The sequence below is a fragment of the Miniopterus natalensis genome, chromosome 16 (assembly GCF_054644295.1).
Source record: "Miniopterus natalensis isolate mMinNat1 chromosome 16, mMinNat1.hap1, whole genome shotgun sequence".
NCBI lineage: Eukaryota > Metazoa > Chordata > Mammalia > Chiroptera > Miniopteridae > Miniopterus > Miniopterus natalensis.
Window position 1 is genome coordinate 18,505,633 of NC_142096.1, and position 19,480 is coordinate 18,525,112.

The following is a 19,480-nucleotide window of genomic DNA, read 5'->3' on the forward strand; positions in this document are numbered from 1 at the left end:
AATCGTCAAGGGAAGGTTTTCAGCAAAATTTTAGACAAACAGCCCAGGGGAACTTCTCAAAGGATAATTTTAAATACTAACAGACAATAGTGTTAAAGGGATGCTTAATGCCAATTTTATCTCTCATAAGAAAAAAATGTTATCAATTTACACTTTCTGATAGCCTTTTTAGAATTCTTTTCTGAATTCTCTCCTGGATTAAAGTTTTGATGCATCATGTTTTGACTTTTTTATTTACAATTTCTATCCTTCCTTTAAACATACAAAAGTTTTTAGAAAAACAAAAGCAAAATAGAAACCCTAGAACTTTACATTTCATTTCAATAACAAACTGTTGTCTTAGAGCCAGCTATTAGAAATTTATATTTATCAAATGAGAAAATATTTAAAATTCAAAGTGAAGGAAAAAAAGTTATACCAAATAGAAATTTATCCTCTATTAAAATTTCAGGAAGATCTACATATCTAAAGCCATTCTATAATTTTATTCATATATTTTGTGGAGTTCACATATCTTTTTCTTACAGCAAACATAACACTGTAGGCCACACGGAGCTGCAGTACTATTGTTTAATTAGCAGCAAATTAATATTTTATATCTGAGTAACTGGACAATAAATAGCCTGCTTCTTTGGGTGTGGATGTTTAAAATGTAGTATCACTGCAGCTTCATAATGTGACTGCTATTTTACAGAGCTTATACACACACAAAAAATACGATCTTTGTCTATATTTTATACAAATACAACAGTAGTTTGTGAATACATTTTAAGTACATGATATACAGGATAAGCCACTTGATTTCCCAATATCACAGAATAGCAATTTAAAATGCAATAAAAATATACAAAATTCAGCCTGGAATGCAGATTTTTTTACTTTTCTATTTTGACTCAAAACTTTATCATTAGAACATTTAAAAAATATTAGTTCAAACACTTTTTCATCAGCTAAAAATACAATTTCAGCAGTCCAGCTTACGTTCAGGCACGATGCAATCCATTTCCTAATGGATTCCCAGTTTTTGTTAAATTCAAAGGGCCATTAGTAACACACAGCATGTTCTTCACTCTACACCATATTATAAAGCCCACTTTTCTCTCTGAGTTACAGTCACCTTGTGGACAAAAGCTGGGTTTGTTCTGGTAACATTTGCATGTCGAAGATTTCCTTTTGCAAGTGCACATGAATACATTGTGGTGGGTGGTGTAAAAGTTTGTTAATGACAAATTAAGTCACAGTATAAAAATATATTGTACACCTTTACACCTAATGAAGTCCTTTTTTCCTATGGATAAAAAAATACGACTGAATGAGAAAGAGACGTTTGTAGCACCATGAAGAGTTGTATCCCAAGTTACATTAGCAGCATGATCCAACATAACTGAAGGAGTGTTTCTGAGAAGATAAACATTCATTCTGGTTCATCTGTACCACTGAAGCTTATATAATGAAGTGTTTGATACATTAGCAATAGTTCTGTCATTTCTAGAGCTAGATAACTTATCAAAAGACACTGCCTTCCATCCTCAGAGGGTTGATAATGTTGTAGGAGGGGATTAGGGCGATCTAAGCGTGCCTTTTTGTTGGTAGTATCATCTTGTCTTATATGATCAAAAAGGAGCTCTTCTGGGTCTTAGCACAAGACTACACAACACAACTTATGTGGACCTATGTAATCATAACAAACTGTGTTGTCGACATGACTACTGATACAGAGTAAAACAAGACAAAAGTCAACTTAGCCACTCACTTGTCAGAGATAACAGTCTGCCATTACTAATGAAGAATATTCAACATTTAAAAGATCTCCTCCAATGCCACATGGATCTCAGTAGGCTAGAAGCAACTTGGGCGAACTGGTATTTTTACATTTACATACTGGGAAGACAGTGTGTTTTGAGACACGTAAACCTTGTAAAAAAATAAACCATTGTAAAACCTTATGAAAAGACACACACTGATTCTGTGCAATATAGCAAATTGATAAGAAAACACTGTAAAAATGTACCTGTTTAAAATATCATCTACCATTTTCGAACACAAAGCATTATATATCAAAGGCCTACATATATGTCATCTAATGGCACTTGAAACAAATCATAGTAAGTCTTAAAATAAAAGGCATAACCTATAAGAAAGTTTCTGTAAAGGTTTAGATTGTTTGAAAGTGCTATATCTTGTAATATGTGTAGTATAGAGGTTGACCAAGCTCTATTTAAAAAATATATATATATATTGGCCTATATATGTGTATTGCTCACTAGATGAATGATCCTGAAAATATGTACTCTTTAACATTCATTATTAGCTTAATAAAGCAATCAGCTCTGGCTCATGTTTCAGTCAGTATATGGTTTTTAAAAACCGCTACTGTCCAAATTAACATAAATGACTTAAGAATAATAAAGCACAAGCAACAAATAGGCAAAATACATAGTTTGGAAGAAACACTAAATGAAATTTAAAAGCTGCACAAAGAGTGGTGCATGATCAGCCAGGACAACTGAAGTTTTGAAAAACTGAACTTGGTGATAGGATTTAAAAATGCAAATTTTAATAGTGACCAATAACTAACTATAAAGATGATATTTGCATATATCAATGGATAGTAATTGCTTACTGTGCCAAGATCCTTCCACAGCCATCCTTCCGTGCCTGGTGGAAGTTCAAACTGAATGAGGTTCAATATCTTGTCTGAGGTCCAAATTCTAAACTGAAACATTTTTACTTAATGATAATCCTTTTTTTTTTAACCAAGCAAAGGCACTACTAGAAATTTCAAGGATGATGATTCTGGCCACTGGAGAATAAAAACAGCATTGGCAATAGTTATTTTTAATCATATCCAGTTGACATAAAAACAGATGTCAAATTTTTTCTAGGAAGAAAAAAAAAGCCAATTCTGTATTGCATACTTGTTAGACCATTGTAAGCTAAAATAAGTGAGTCTGCCTGATCTTTAATAGAAATTCTCTCCAAAAAGGTTTAGTGACCACTACAGTCAATTTAAAAAACAAATTAGCTGAATTCCCTCTTACTTGGAAATGTTATTTTAAGTCTGTGCGGCAGCAACAGGCAAAGAGGTGTATGTATGAAAATTAAGACTACACTTTTAACACTGGTGCCCTGAAAGATGTGCCTCCATGTATCTGAAACCCATGTAGGGCGAGAATTAGGCTAAAAATATATATACATATATGGCGCCATTCCCCACTTCTAAAATGCTTTACTTAATAAATCCTGGTACTCCCTTTTTAATTTTTTATTAGCAGTGAAATACAGCCTACTAAGGCCAACGTCTCAGTTAATCAATTTGACTTTTCCTTTAGCAAATTTTAGATAAAGTAGTGTTTCCACACTTGTATTTGTGATTTCTATTTAAAAAATAGGTTTTCTATTTATTTGTGCTCTGTCACCAAATTTCCTTTTTCCATTTTTAAAAATGGTCATTAAAGCAATATTGAACACTAATCATTCAACTAATGATTTCGGTAAGCAATCTGTTTCATAGAAACTAAAGGAAGCAGTAATAAAGCAGAGCTAAAAGCCTACTTTCAGAGCAAATATTCTCCTAATCAAAAGCTTAGGAGCAGTTTGAAAAATTTTTTAAATGTATTTCCTTATTAACATATATAATTTTAATGCCTTTGGAACACTTTTATAAAATGTAATTTTTAATAATAAAATTTAAATACATAAGTATAAAAACTACTGCTCCTAGGACTAAAAAAAATAGGAGCATAAAATATCAGGAGCCAAAGTTCCTTAAGAGAGCAACTTTGATTCTATGAAGTGCGATAAATGTGTGTGTGTGTAGATATATATAGAGTGAAACCCCCATTTACATTATTACAATGTACATTCCTCCACAAATTATTCTACTTCCAAATATTTTAAATAATGCATTATATTCAGTAATCTGCACTCATTTTTAGAAATTCTTGGTAAACATTGCAATCCGCAGTAATAATTGGCCCTATAAAAGAGAAAAAAGCTTCCATACAGGGCTGAGTGCTCAAAAATTTTTTTTCTTTTTCTTTTTTAAAGAGATATATATTCTTCTATAACCTCCCTCATCCCACCCCCCACCTGCCCCAACAGACAGGCTCCCAAATAAGGTGTTAACAAGTGCTTAACAGATAAGTTTTTAGGTTGATGTCCCTACTGATAATTAGAAAAATACAATAATTTGACCTTTCAGAAGATTATGGTCATTGTCTAACATGAGGAAAACCCATAACTATTTTATTCAGTAAACAGAAAATTCTCGGTTATTTTCACATTAACTAAGATAGTGCTTGTTTTACTTGACCTTTTTCCCCCCTCTACAAATTCAACTTATTTATTTGCAACATTCCCTGCATTTCCCAGAGACGTGTAAAAGTGGGTTTTACTGTATATATTTTCAGTTGCTTAAACTTTGTGGTCATTCCTCAAATAGTTTTCTAATACATTTCACTTTAAATTCTCCATCTGAAAATAGCTAGGAAAGGTGAATTAACACTGAATAAGAAAGATACCCTGGGGCAAAACTGTTGTTTTTTTGCTTTTGGCTCTTAAGGGAAAGAAAATGTTATTAAATTTAGCTACAAGTGATATAAGCGATAGGCTTTTGCTTTAAACAGTCTGATTCTGGCAATGGGTGGCATGACCCCTGGGCGCAAGTTGGAACTGTATGCTTCACATCTATGTTCCTGCTTAGGATGTTTATCACTCCATCTAAGCTGAGACAGTCCACTCTGGGGTAAATGCACCTAACGCCTGTGTTCCACAATGGCTCTATATTCTGGACTAACTGTGGACTAAATGAAAATAAAATTGCTGGCTGTATTTGACCCACCCTTTGGCCTTGAAAGGTGGAAGATTGAAGAGAGCTGTCTATATATTGACTCTGAAGACTCCAATGCCATACACATTAGTATTATTAAATGGAAAGAGAGCAAGTTAAGCAGTTTGAAATGTGGCAAAATATCCTGTGTACTAATTTAAGGCCAATTATTAAGTAACATGGAATGCTGTGTCACCTTATCAGGAGTCTCTTTTTGCTATAAATACTGGTGCTTTGTGTTTAAGTTTTGTTTTCCTTATATGTGCACAACAAAGACAGCAAATAGTTGAGCCAGACAATAGCAAGTCTTCAAAATATACTGACCTGAAATTATTGTATATCTAAGAAACATTTGTTATCTCCCAAAACTGGATTCTTATTTCATTTGAAACATTTGATTTATGAATCCATTTAGAGGCTAGCAAAGATTTAAAAAACTCTTGGGTTATTCATATACATTTTAGAAAATATACATTCTATTGCAAAATTTTTTAATGAGCCAAATGTCAAAAGGCAGAGCCATTAGTAATAGACACAAATAAAAATTCTAAGATCAAAAAGTAATTTGAATGTGGGATTTGTAAGACTTCACTAATAACAACGGCTTTCTTATATGAGAAATAATCTTAAAATATGACAATTGGCAGTGAATTAGGACGAAATACCCAGGTAAACATAACTGGACACCAATGGTTCCAAAGCTAGTTTCTATTTTTATACTGGCTTATTGAAAACTGGTACTATACAAAAAGCAGAAACTTTTATACTGTCTAAAAGTAGGCACTAAAATAAAAATGGTCATCTAAGGCAGGGCTACACATACATTTCTGTAATAAATCCATGTCTTGGACTCCTACTGAAAAGCTTGATGGAAACGTGGTAGGGTGGTGCTTGTGCTTAAACTACTGGTGAAAGCTGCTGACAGTGAGTGCAGAGACCCAAGACCTATAGTGTTTGCAGGATCCTGAAGATCCTGTGTCTGTGCGGGGAGCTGAGACACAGAAGAATGTGCTTCTTCTTGGGAATAGCTCATTCCAAGGCTCCCCACTGATATAGGGTTATAGGGAGGACCATTTAATGGTATGAAATTAAACAACTGAGAAAAATCCAATGCTGGTGTGTTTAGGGGGTCACTGATAGAAATAGAGCTTTTTGACAGGGAGAGGTCCCCTGCACCATCATCAAGGGACCCGATCTGAGAATCTAACCCTAGTTTAGATGAAGATGCTTGAGAATCCTGGGATGAAGAGGGCACTCCACCTTGTAGCTCCATCAGATAACTCTCAATTTCCCCCTTTAATGGCTGTTCTTTTTCAGGAATAGAAATTGCGTATGAGGTAGAACTGAATGGGTATTTGAAGGAAAGGTGGTGGGAGGGATGAACAGCATCCATATCTAATGGGCATGTCATTCCCAAAGGTAAAGTTGTGATCATTTGGTGGGCAGATCCCGAGCTCTGCATGGACTGAAATGGAGTGTTATAGAGGTTTAACTGCAAAGTGTTTGTGAATGGCTTTGATAACAATTCACTGGAAGGTAAGGACATCACCGGAAGGAGCTCATCTTTTATAGGCACAGAAACATTACAGGTAAATGGATCCAGAAAATCCACTGGTTCTGTTTTGACCTTCAGAAGTTCTTGATTGTGACTCTTCTTCATATGTCGAGTCAGGTGATCCTTTCGGCCAAATCTCTGTGCACAATACTGACAGAGGAAGTCCTTTCTTCCAGTGTGCACCACCATATGCCTCCGGACATCTTTCCGGGTGTAGAACCGGCGGTCACAATGCTCGCACTGGTGCTTTTTTTCTTTAATCCCTCCAGACGACTTGCCTGCATGAGATTTAAGGTGCTCCAGCAGCACTCCTGTGCTTTCAAAAGTCTGCAAACAGACCTTGCAAGTGAGGTCACCACTTGTTGCAGCATGCAAGGCCAAGTGACGTTTGAATCCAAGCTTGGTGTTGTAGTTCTTGCCACACTCTTCACACTTAAACGTCTCTTTGTTAGGATCATGTGTATGTAGGTGATTCTTCAGGTGATCTTTGCGGTGAAACATTTTCTCACAATAATTACACTTGTGGGTTTTCTCAGGAGAGTGAGTAGCCATGTGCCTTTAAACACAGACATATTCTGTAAGTATCATGACAAAAATGGTATGTATTCACTTTTCAAATGGAAGCTAAACTGCTAAGCTAAATCAGAATTTCCCTAATAATGGACACTTTTAAACTTAACATATACTACAAGGATAGTTAATATACCTAAATACTGCAGAACTTGAGTCATTTAAGTTGCCACTTTAGTTTTCACTGGCTGGTTTTTAGCTATTACTACAAAAGCAAATGAGCAAGACTGAACATACTCACGTAAACGTCCATACCTTTTCTTGTAATTTCTTTGTACAAACGGAAATTCTATTCTCATTAAGCATTCACTTAAAAAAATCCAAGACACTAACACATAAAAGTATGTGATTTAGAATACTAAAACTAGCCAATGTCTAATCTACTTAACATTTCCTCTCTGCAAATCAGCTAAAAAATGTGTATACAAATATATACGTTTACACTGGCTTCACATAGCCAACATCATAGCAAATATAATCTGAAAGACAAATAGAGTTTAATACCTTTGTAATTTGTACTTAGAAACAAAGGCCTTGGTGCAGTCTTGTTGTATGCACTTGTAGGGCCTCTCTCCTGTGTGAGAGTAGGAGTGAACCTTTAATTTCTCAACACTGTTAAAGGCCTTGTCACACAGTTGGCAAGGAAAGTTTTTTCTTGGTTTGGTTTCACCACGCTTACGTTTCCCTGAAGGGACTTTCTGGGTATCTCTTACTTCTGACAAATCACCAGGAATGACAGTGGCCATCGCAGCCTAAATCAGGCCTTCTTGTTGGACACTTGGGAACTGCCCAACTCCACTAAATGATTTAGCTTTAGGTGGCTTCTCAAGTTTCATGTGGTCGTAAAAGAAAGCAAAAAGGGACTGGAAAAAAAAATAAGAAACAACTAGTTTGTAACTAAATTTAATTTAAAAAATTTTATTTGCTATGTGATGCTTTTGAATTAAAGAAGAAATCATAAAATGGATTCAGCTGGTCTAATGTAATATCTGTAGGTTTCTTTATATTGTCAAAATACATATTAATGCATTGCTCAGAATGAACAGTTCATACATCTCTTGAAATCCCACCTGACAAACGTTGTACTGAGGAAAAGCAGTAGCGATTTCAGAAGCTCTCAGGAAGCATCAAAACATGATACTAATCTACAAGGCACTTCAGTAGTTTCCCAATGAGACATGGTTCTAACAGATCCCTCCACTGGTGGTGTTTATAGTTTTTCTTTGTTTTTAGTGTCTTGTTTGTGACTTATATGCCATCACAGAATAAACAGAACTGTGAATTATGAAAAAAACAAACAAAAAACATGACACTAAAAGTGACTTTATTATGCTTCAAATTTTACAAGGGACTAGAGAACATAAATCTGACTGAGAACATAAAAACGTTTCCACAAATATTTAATGTCAAAATCATTTTAATTTGTACAAGTTGGCTCTAGTCACATTCTTTATTACAGGAAAATAAAATATAAATAAGCAACTGAAAACTCTTTTAGGCACCTTGTGAACCATTTAGTCCATGGAAGACCTATTCAAGGCACAGACACCAGAGGCCTGAAAGAGTTGAATGCATCACCCAAAATGAAAATTTATTCTTTATACCAGTGTCATCACATGCAGAGGAATTTCTGAGTCAAGAGTAGAAATGACTTATCTTCATAACAAATATGCATTCCTGACATGGTAAAGCGTTTTGATGTCACATTAGGTGAGGATCATGGCTCCATGTCATGTGGAGGGAAGGAGGATTTGGTCGAAGTGATTTTCCTCACCGCTTTTCGCATCATAGAAAATGATTCTGTTCATTGGGCAGACTGAGCCAGAGTCATCAGGCCTCCCCAAGAGCGGAGGGGTCAGTCTTTGACACACCTGTAACCCATGTGCAGCACACCAGTGGGACTTTTGGCTTAGAGCACAATACCTGTGCAAGGATACATCATTATGGAGGCGTTTCAGGTTGTAAAAACACGTGTCAGAGTTTCAATTCATTATCGGTGCTTTGAGAAAGAATGAAATGAACATATTGTATGACAAAGAGTATGTCTACTTAAACAAAAATTTTAAAAAGGACTGAAACCTTTGAAAATTTTTGGACATGAGAGAGTAAATATTATCAACTGTATTTCTCAGAGTAAGAAACCAAACCCCCAAAGATTCAACTGACATAAAAGAATTCAATGATTCCTTGAGGTTCATGAATGTTAGTCTAGCAATATACTTTTAAGAAACACAGAAATGATAGTGCAGTGAAGGACTTGGGGGGGGGGGCAGGAGTAGGGTGAAGGGGGTGTCAATGGGGGAAAAATGGACATTTGTAATACTTTCAACAATAAAGAGAAATTTAAAAAAAGACATAGAAATGAAAATACCTATAACCTCTTTTAAAAAGATCTGATTTTTAAACTGAAAACTGAGTATGGCTAAATTACTGTTATCAACTATTAATCAATTGGATTTTTTAATCCTATTATATATTCAAAAAAAAAGAAAATAAATTCCTTCACATCACTTGTCTTTGGCACAAGACTCACACTTGTCTTTACAAGCTAGAGGTATGACACTGACCTCAGATTACAGTTATATTTTTGAAGAGGTTGTAAATTTAACCTACATTTTTGTAAAATTAAGTGTATATTACAACAGATCCTATTGTATTTTAATGTAGAGGTGTCACTAAACAGGTAAAATAGAGTAATTATCCACTCATGATTAAAATGTAAAGCTTATGGGTAAGTTAATCAGTGTTTGGTTCATGTATACTTTTTCATCAGTAGGCAAACACAGGCAAGGCCTTTCTTCATGCTGTTCAGATTGTCTAAGTCTTCACTGCAGCTTAAAAGTGACATGAACATAATATAATAATGCAACTGACGTTACTAATGCTAATCCAGTATGTGCCCTCTGGTTGAAGACTGGGTTTGGAATCTCAAGGACTTGTTCTTTTCCTGTTATATTCTCATTCAGGACATACCTTCTCTGCCTCTCTCAGAAATATCTAAAGTTATTCTGCTGTAACCAGTAATGACACTGTAAACTGGTATAAAGCAATCTCCCAAAGCAGGGGGAAAAAAGCAATTTTGACTCTCTGATTTCCTAATATGATGCTTTCATGCAGTTATTTAGAACGTTGTAGGAAACAAGCTAATACATTTTTCAACTATAAAATCAAGACAATGCAAAGAATCTAAATCCCTGTATATAACTAATATCTGAAAATATTTCAAAGACTGGTCATATCTGTCATTGTGTTATGAGATCCAACCATAACAGACAGAGAATTCCAGTTGAGAAAAATGATAACTTCTAAGTTATTGAAAAAATTATAAAAAGTACACCATGAAACAATATACAAACATTTAATTATATAAAAATTGGTGATACTCAACATGGAGTAACAAATTAATTGTTATCTTTGGATGTACATACTGAGCAATGAAGAATTGCAGATTTCAAATATTACACTTTTCTAAGACCAGCTGAAATTTTTTCATGGCTAATAATATCTTTTTATCTCAATATATTACAAAGCTCAAATTAGTTACTGTTGCATTTAACACTACAGGATAAATATAAGGCTATGAGCTCAATATCAAATAAAAGTCCACATTTATAATATGCATATCAATCAATTACTTTAAAGATACATGCATAGAACTGTAGTGATTTTTGTTCAATGCATACCTGATGACAGATGGAAAAAGCCTCAGACCTTGATCTTAGCCAGTCCCACTGACTCTTCGTGGAAGAGAGCAGAATCCAGTCCTTCCCATTTTGGCCAATCTATGAAACAAAAAATAAGAATGTACTACACTCTAAACGGAACCAATATGTAAATGACGGAAAATAAAGAATAAAAGAATTGCAATTTCATGGCACATGCTTACATTCCATACTCTGCTGACAAGTCATGCATTAATTTTCACCAATTGCAAATTTATTAGTTCTAAGCACATTTACACGACCAAATAAATGCAGAAACAAAGAGTAAAATAGTATTACCTACATAAATGGCATTTTGTGATGCTGAATGACTCCCTACTTCTTTCCCAAATTTAATTTAACTTTTTAAATCTAACTTGCCTACTGAGAGAAATGGATATTAGAGTTATTATTTGTAAATCAAATGGATCAAAGTTTTATTAAGCTTAATATTATGGAAGAGAAAAACTCAGTTCTCTCTTGGAATGCATATGGAACGTCACCAAAGAACAGCAGCCTCCTGATGACAGCACCTCACATGCCCACACTGCACATGCTTGTGCAATTGGGCTTGTTACCTGCAATACCTGTCAATTTATCTCTCTGAATGCTGCAAGGATTGCTGAAATGTAGCAATAACTCTGTGCTCTTCATATTTCAAAAGCATGCAAGGGAATTTAAATATAGGTTTGCTATAGAAGAAGTGGATATCAGGAAGAAAGCATCATCTGGTTTTAAGAGTTCACTGCTAAAAATCTTAAAATATCTTAAAAATGCCTATTAGCAGCATGATCTTCAGGAGACTAAGACCACGTATACAAAAAAAACTGTTAATAATTTTTGATTGTACAAGTAAGTGTGAAAATAGTGCTCACAGGCAGAAAAAACTGGAATGATCTATTAGAGAGAGTACAGGGCACAGAGAGCTTAGTAAACTGAGTATTTTAGAGATGAATGTTCAGAATCATGATTAAAGGAACTCGAGAGGGATAATATAAATCAAATAGCTAAAATACAATAAGGATTCACCAAATGACAGAATAAATGAAAATATTACTTAATGTTCTAAACACAAATCTAATTAATTTCCCTTGAAATCAAATTTTCATGTATTTAAAGAATTTGATGATGTGTAAGTAAAATATTTAATAGAGCACATTCAAGCATCATTACAAAAATACTAAGGGTGTATTTGAAAGCAGCATTATTCTCATGGTTTAAGACAAGAAAAGTAAAAATTTAGACTAATAAAAGATATTTAAAAAGTTAAAGCAAAAGCTCCATTCTTTTGTAAAGCAAGGACATGCATAAATGGAAGAGCTGAATTCTGCACATCAAAACTGCGAAATAAAATTAACTTTGTAAATACTTACTTGCCCAGGGCACATACTGAGTGTTTGGTAGAGTAATTAAGAATATGAGTCTGTTTTGTGTATTCTGTTATTTAAATAATATAAATACCTTACAAGTGTAGAGCGTTTCCATCTCTATTACCTCCCTGGAATTCAATGGATCTGAGAGGTGGACACATTTATCATCACTGCCATTTTAAGGTGACAGGCCCAGAGAAGCTGAACATCTTGACAGCGTATTTGTGGTTAAACAGGGGCTTATGCCCTAAAACTCCTGTTTCACTCTTATTCTAATGCAATCTAAAAGAGCAAGTTGGCAAACCCATTTGCAAGTAGATAAATTCTGTCATTCCACTTAAAAAACAAGAACAGGAGGTAGTGCCTATCTTCTCTATCAGAGCTGCCAATATGATCCCCCAAGGAAAATACATTTACGATTTAAAAGGCTTCTTTTAATAAAGACAGTTTGCAAAGTAAATTTTAAATAATATAAGTAACAGTCAAAATAATGACTAGTATAATTGTCTAATGGGTAGTGATTTGGGTAGGAAAAAATCTAAAACCAAAGTTGACTAGTAAACAACAAATCATATATTCTTTCTTCTTTTCCTGACCAACATAATTTTTACTGCATCTCAAATACATTCATAAAAATTTTATTTATGCTTACTGTCCATTGGCATTTATAAAAATCCTTCAGAGTAGAAGTATTTCAATATACTTTAAAATTAAACATCTTGAGTTGAAATATTACAGGTCTAAATTACCTGTTACATATTTTATAGTCTGAAATGAAATCACAAATAAAGCGATCATTTTCATTCATTTTATCACAAAACATAATTCCAATATTACGATAACTTCCCTAAATTTGACCTAACTATTTTGAGTTCTTATAAGTGGCCAAATAATTTCAAAGGACTGCTAATTATTTCTCTAAACAAAAGAAACTAGGAGCTGGTTAGAGTTCATTATTATTTGGCTTAGTATAATAAACATAAAAAAATATAGTGTGCATTTATATAAACCTATAACTAAAATGTCAACTAAAATTATTTGTGTATTCTTTTATAGGATTAAAAAACATTTAAAAAGGAAAACAGTGACTACTCTTCTGAAAAGTGCACAACAAAATTCGTACTCTTTCTTTTTACATATTAAACATTGGTTACTATGCTTTTCAAATTATTAAAGTTCACCTTAGCTTGATCTGAAGAATTGTGAAACAAGGTAGAAACTGTACATATAACCATTTCAAACTACCCTAAGATGAAACAGCACTTCAGAATACCCTTCTAGCTTTTGCTGATACCAGGACAGGCATTTATTCCTAGGGCAACTTTGCATACATAAAAATAATAATTAAAGGGGATATTGTGTGTGCACAGGCTTATCTTCCATGTTTTACATTTTAAAACAGTGACTCACAGAAAAATAACAAGTGAAAATGAATCACACATAAAGGGTCTACTAAAACAAATTCCTATGAGGATGCTGGCAAAGGAAGAGACGTCTATTGAAACTGTTTCTATACTTAAAATGCCACAGTTCTGAAAGTCATTCTCTACTAGCTGTGAATTTTTACAACACTTACCTGCATCAATAATTCCTTCATATTTATGTTAAAAGTCAAACATATACTTTGCTAATTAAGGGCAAATGTCATTCATAATCAAAGCTTTAGTCTCCTTTATGCTAATCATAAAACACCATTAGAAAACAATTCAGAAAATGTCAACATTTGCTTGAAACATGTTTTTCATATAGAGTAAATAAGTAGGTAGCAAAAGGAAACTTACCAGTAGTTAATACTTTAATTTACATATGTAAGACACAATAAAGCTTTGAATAATGTGAAATAGATTATTAACAAGATAATATAATTGAAGAGCAACAGCATACTTAGAAATATTTTTTTGATCCTATATAGTAATGTGGAAATTTTTACAGTACTCAATTTTTGCAGGACTGTAAAATTACTTATTAAAGAATAAAAGGAAAAAAATATCTTGTAACTGTAAAATATCTTAGAATTAAAAATAGATTGTAGGCAGCACTGGGGCAGGAGCTGTGCCAGTTTTATTCACTGCTGTTTCTCATAAAAGTAAAATTTTTGGTGAATGAATGCAAATAATTAAAGGAGGGCAAGTGTTTTCCAGCAAATGAAATATAGTCTTGCTCAGTCACTATAGTGGACCCAGGATAGAATATACACATCTATGTTCAAGTAAAAAATAAAACAGTATGGCTGCAATTTGGTTCAACAAACTAAATGCCACTAGAAAGGCATTTTTGAAACTTAGCTTTGTAAAGTCTTAGATTGAAACAATAGCAACTGTAATAAGAGCTGTCTAAAAATATTTGTTTTGTTTCAGAAAACAAGCCTTCTCTCATTGATCTTATTGCTAAGGAATCAATTAGTACAAGAAGATAATATCAATTTGGTTCCCATTCCAAATAAAAATTTCTGAAGTGAAAACATGCCTAGTCCCTGCATCCATGCCTGGCATGGAGCATGAAGGATGGCTGGATGATTAGCTGGTTAGACAGGGCTGCTGATGTCTCAAGAGGAGAAGAGAAAGGAGCTGGAGTGCCCACTGCAAAGCAGGAGACAGAGCAAAGCACTGGGTCTGCGCCTGACCCGCCAAAGCTGAAGCTAACTCATCTTATACTTGGAATACTGAAAATTCAGCACTTAGTTTCCTATAGTGGGTGTCCTAGTTAACTAAAATTAATTAAAAACAGGGGTGCCTTCTTTGAATTGCTGTATTTGATATTTTCAACGTTTGAGCAATTCATTAAAATGCACATCTAAGATAACCCTTTTGAAATTTACCATTAAAATTTAGCCTTAACTGATATTTAGAAAGCCTTATATCTAATATACAAATAAAAAGCAAACAGAGAAGTGAAGGAAAATAGCAGAAGCATTTGATTTTAAGAACCAACAGGGGAAAAAAAAATCAATGAATTCCACCAAAGCAGAACCAACAAAATCTAATGTCAGTTTTCTTATCTGTAAATTAGGATGTTCCTTTTGGGGCCACCTTAAACCTGGGTATGGTTTTGTTGAGTGCCCAGAGAGAATGAACACTCTGATGATGATGGAGTATTTAAATAAATTTTATCTTCCAATTCAGAAATATTTTCCTTGGTTAATTATTTTATAGAGCAAAAATGTTTAGGCTAAAAAGGTTTCTTTCCTTTTAGAAACTCTCTTTTAAAGGTCTATAACTTAGAAGTTAGCATTTCATTTTAACCACTACGTGGGGGATTTCCCCCCTTTGGTTGTATATTCTTATCAAAATAAAATGAAAAAATACAGATGAGTGGTACATCAGGGGTGTTTTCATTTTCTTCACATAGGGCAGTTAGTATTTGCAAACAAGAAATGAAAGACAAATGGTGCAAGAGGGAAGCAATGATGTATGAGAGAGCAATAAGTCGCAATTATATCTTTATACAAACTAGGACTGCTTAATGAAAACTTAAACCATTTTTTAGAAGTTTTCCTGGTTTTGTCTGTTTTTTGTTGTTGTTGTTGTTTTTGTTTTTTCGTATAAAGCATTTCCAAAATATTAGTGCTCTGGCTAGGATTATAAAGTATGCAGCTCACAAATCATCTCAATCTGAAAGTTGCGTAGTTTCCAAATTGCAGACTTGTTTTTATTTTTAGTACCACTGACCCCTTAAATTGCTGGGGCTACAATAAAAATGCTTAATACCAACTATAAACATGTTCACACTGAAGAACCCTAAACACTTGGAGGACATGTCTCCATTCATTTATGGTTAACTGTCTAATGCTATTAAAATTACAAATACAGCATAATCCAGGTTTCATGTTAGAACTCTCCAAGCACTCATACTGAATCTGTCTATAAATTCAAATGAAAAGGCAGAAATAATACACATTAAGACAAAGTAATGAGGAAAGACGGTTTTCCTTAATTATAAAAGCTCATGCAGAGAATTAGTTTTAAGCCATCTCAAAGTAAAGTGCACTTTAAATATAGGCTTGTGCTATGCTATACATGAGGTATGAATGTTAAGTGTGTGTGGAAAATCTTTAGTAGCACTAAACAATCCAATGGAAGCAGAACCCACATCCTGGGAAGGCGCCATACATGCCATGACTCTGTCCTCCCCGAGTTATGCCTATGTGGCTGTCCAGGACAAAATCACTGTGGAGACAACCACCTGTATTTATTTCCACATAATTGAAGGCAAATGGGTCAGTTCTATGCAAAATTGTCAAGTCAGGGGTGGCTACTCCCTGTTCCACTTGCAGAGGACCCATGCATTCCTCCAGCTGTCACAAGTAGAAGAGATTTGACAATCATATTCTTTGACCAATTTTAATTTTACTTGAGCAAGAATGAACTTCAGAACTTTACCTCTCTGAGCCTTTTACCTCTAAAATACGGACTGTAAAGCTCTTCTTGAAATCCCCTGTCTCTCCTGCAGGATTGTAAATTCACCTGCAGGGAGACTACTATTCATCTTTATATCCCCAGCACCTGGTCAGGGACCTGGCATGCAGTAGACATTTGATAAATATCTGTTGAACATAACTATAGTCCCTTAAAAGAATTTTAGGAACCAAACAAGCAGGTAAACACATTTTGGGGTTCCTGGAATCTCAAGCTGGTTTAATGCAAGCTTAGAAGACAAACCTCACAGAATGAAATGTTTGTTTTGACAGAGGGGTGGAAATTCAGGGGAGCATCACGACCACCTGGAGTCTGTCCTGTTTCTGTCAGTGGATGTCAGAAACTAGGGAGATGGGCACATGCTGCTCAGAGGCCTGCAGGCATCCTGACAAGCACAGAAACACACTGGGCAGCACTTAGTTGGTCGGCATTTTTCAGAACATTTGTGTTTTCAAATGTTCTGTTTCATATCTCCTTAAGCACATGTCACCTCTACTGATAACAATTTACCATTTGGAAATAGCCAATGAAGTTTTATGGGACGGAAAAAGGGACAAAGTCAAATTCAAAATCTTTAAAGAGGACGTGTTCATGTGAATTAAAATGTGAGGAGGACATTGAAAATATCAGAGAAAACCTTTGACTGATTGCATATACAAGAGAAATCAAGAGAGAAAATCTATGTAAATGTAGTTGACTAAGTAAAAGAAATAAAACTTTTTTCTTTTCCTGGCTGCCAAAAAACCAGCTTCGTTAAAACAAGTTTAAAAACTACAATGAAGTAGAAAAAGAAAAAAAATATCTGTAACTTGAAACACTAAAAAACCATTAACATCTTTTCATACATTTAAAAAATATTTATAATATACAAGTGACCAAAAAAGTTATGCTAAGTTGATTTTATACTTAATCTCCATAGAATGCTGTGATTAGAGAGTTTTAATCAGGTTAATCAATGTACCTTTTATTTGATTATAAAGCTCTATTCATGTAGACTGTGAGGCCCTGCCTACCGTCGGTAGAGTTTGAGCCCATCCTCTGGCACTTGTCACAGCCATCTTTGTTTTTACCACTCTTCCCACCCTAGGGCTGACAGTCCTGGCCTCTAAACCTCAATCCTGTGTCTGGAGGCCCTGCTGACAGACTTACCTGAAGTGAAATCCATGTGCATTTATTTCCAAGTATTGCTACACCTAGATTCTGTGCCACTGAGCTGCATCTACAGGCTGGGAAATCTAGATGCCTGTGTATGTCCTCTTTCCAACAAGCGCTAACAAACTGCTGTTGACCCACTGAGCTCCTTGTTTTAGTACCTGCCCCATCCCGGCAAGCAAAGCTAGCCTTCCTCCCCACCTGCTTATAGATAAGCAGATCTTTCCCAGTAGACAGAAAGAGATATAGTGGTAACATGGGATAATTACTCTGAGCAGGGTCCTGAGAAAGAAGAGCTTAAGAGTTCACCTGTGGGCTATTTGAGGACATGATTAAATAAGTTCTTATTTAAGCAGTTATGCATTTTGTGCAGAGTAAGGAAGACTGTTCCTTGTCAGTATTCCAATCCTTCCATCAGACTGTAACTATTAATGAAGTCCTACTGCACACAATATGTATAGACAGACCTTAAGACAGTAAGTGGCATGCTTATTATGTGGCATGCTTTTCAAAGCTTTAATATTTTATCTTATGTTATTTAGAAACTGGAGTGATTGATCACTTTGAAAGCCATGCCATATAATGATAAAAGCCACCTACCTGAGCCCCTGCTCCAAACTCTAGCAAGGTAACCTTATTAATAGACCATGACAGAATGAAGCATTCTGGGTGCCAAATACGGCCAAAGCAGCACCAAGAGGCAACCTAAAAAGAAAAGAAGAGTTAGTTTTAAATTCCAAAAGTCAGACCAAATCTGGTCAATGGCATATGAACCAAATTGTTTTTTTTTCATTATCACTTATTCATATTCATTATATTTTATCTTTATTGGAAAATCTATCTTAAATCTTGTTAGAAACAAAGGTAAAACAAAATATTTACAGTACATTGAAAAGTGAAAAGTAAATAAATCAGTATCCCTATATTAACATATTTTCCCCGAGTCACAATTAAGTTATCTAAACTGTTCATATTTTTATTTGAAGTCTACTGCTATTTCTCAAAATTGCTATTTTTTCACTTATATTCTAAACATCACTATTTTCTTTATAACAGTCTTGGGAAAAACCTTCTGAGATGTAGATTCTGGTTTCCTGAGGAGTGTGTCCCTTAGGCATCTGTTCCCAGGAAAGGGTGCAAACCACGAGTGCAGATAAGGACATGGACATAACTCTTCATGAGGAGACAGTACTCATCTTAAAGTGCATTCACAGGCGGAAAGTCCATCTTCAACAACACACAAAGAAAACCCCAAATGTATTCTGAAGTAATCACAGTTTTGGATTCTCAGCTCTGTTCTGCGGGTGCAGGTAGTGAAGACCTACCTCTATGCGCAATAGCCAAGAGAGAAAAGGAATGGCAGGCACTCTATGCAGGGATCATCTGCTTCATTTCCCTAAGCCAGAAACTCAATGCTCAGTTATACATGGCTACCACTTTATTTAGATAAACACCTGACAATGATGTAGAAAATATTACCAACCCTCGTATACACGGCACCAATCTGAATTAGTGGGTATGCAAACAGACATGGCTCCTCTTCTCTAGGAGCATACAAGCTAGTTGTAGCGGCAGGATAGATACCTAATGTCAAGTTAAGCATTATGACTGTTAAATAGAAACTGCCATAAGGCACTATTAAAGTGACAAATCAATAGCAAAAACATTATATGGTATAAACAAGTACCATAGAAGGTCAGAAGAGGAAAAGAATACTATGGATTTTTGCCTTGAAGAATATACAATAAAGAAAGGAGGAGAGGAGGAAACGTGTATGGGGGACATGGCAGTTAGTCATCGAAACTTGTAAGTTAAAACTGCAGATTACTAGATTACTATAGATTCTAAGATGACCCTCTGGCTGGAGTGTACCACAGACATTAGCC

The 19,480-nt window shown here is 34.7% G+C and overlaps 1 protein-coding gene across 7 annotated transcripts in view; it reads right to left on the reverse strand.

Annotated features, from left to right (window-relative positions):
• PLAG1 (PLAG1 zinc finger) overlaps positions 1–19,480 on the reverse strand; it is a 65,872-nt gene that overhangs the window by 21,656 nt on the left and 24,736 nt on the right. Inside the window, exons 1-4 of one of the 7 annotated variants that reach the window (XM_016207730.2) lie at positions 18,195–19,213; positions 10,640–10,738; positions 7,461–7,819; positions 345–6,942 (exon numbers count right to left, since the gene is read on the reverse strand). In XM_016207730.2, coding sequence (XP_016063216.1) covers positions 5,685–6,942; positions 7,461–7,702 — 1,500 coding nt within the window. In that variant the 5' untranslated portion in view covers positions 7,703–7,819; positions 10,640–10,738; positions 18,195–19,213 and the 3' untranslated portion in view covers positions 345–5,684. The other 6 variants (XM_016207733.2, XM_087825385.1, XM_087825386.1 and 3 more) reach the window with 6 other exon arrangements.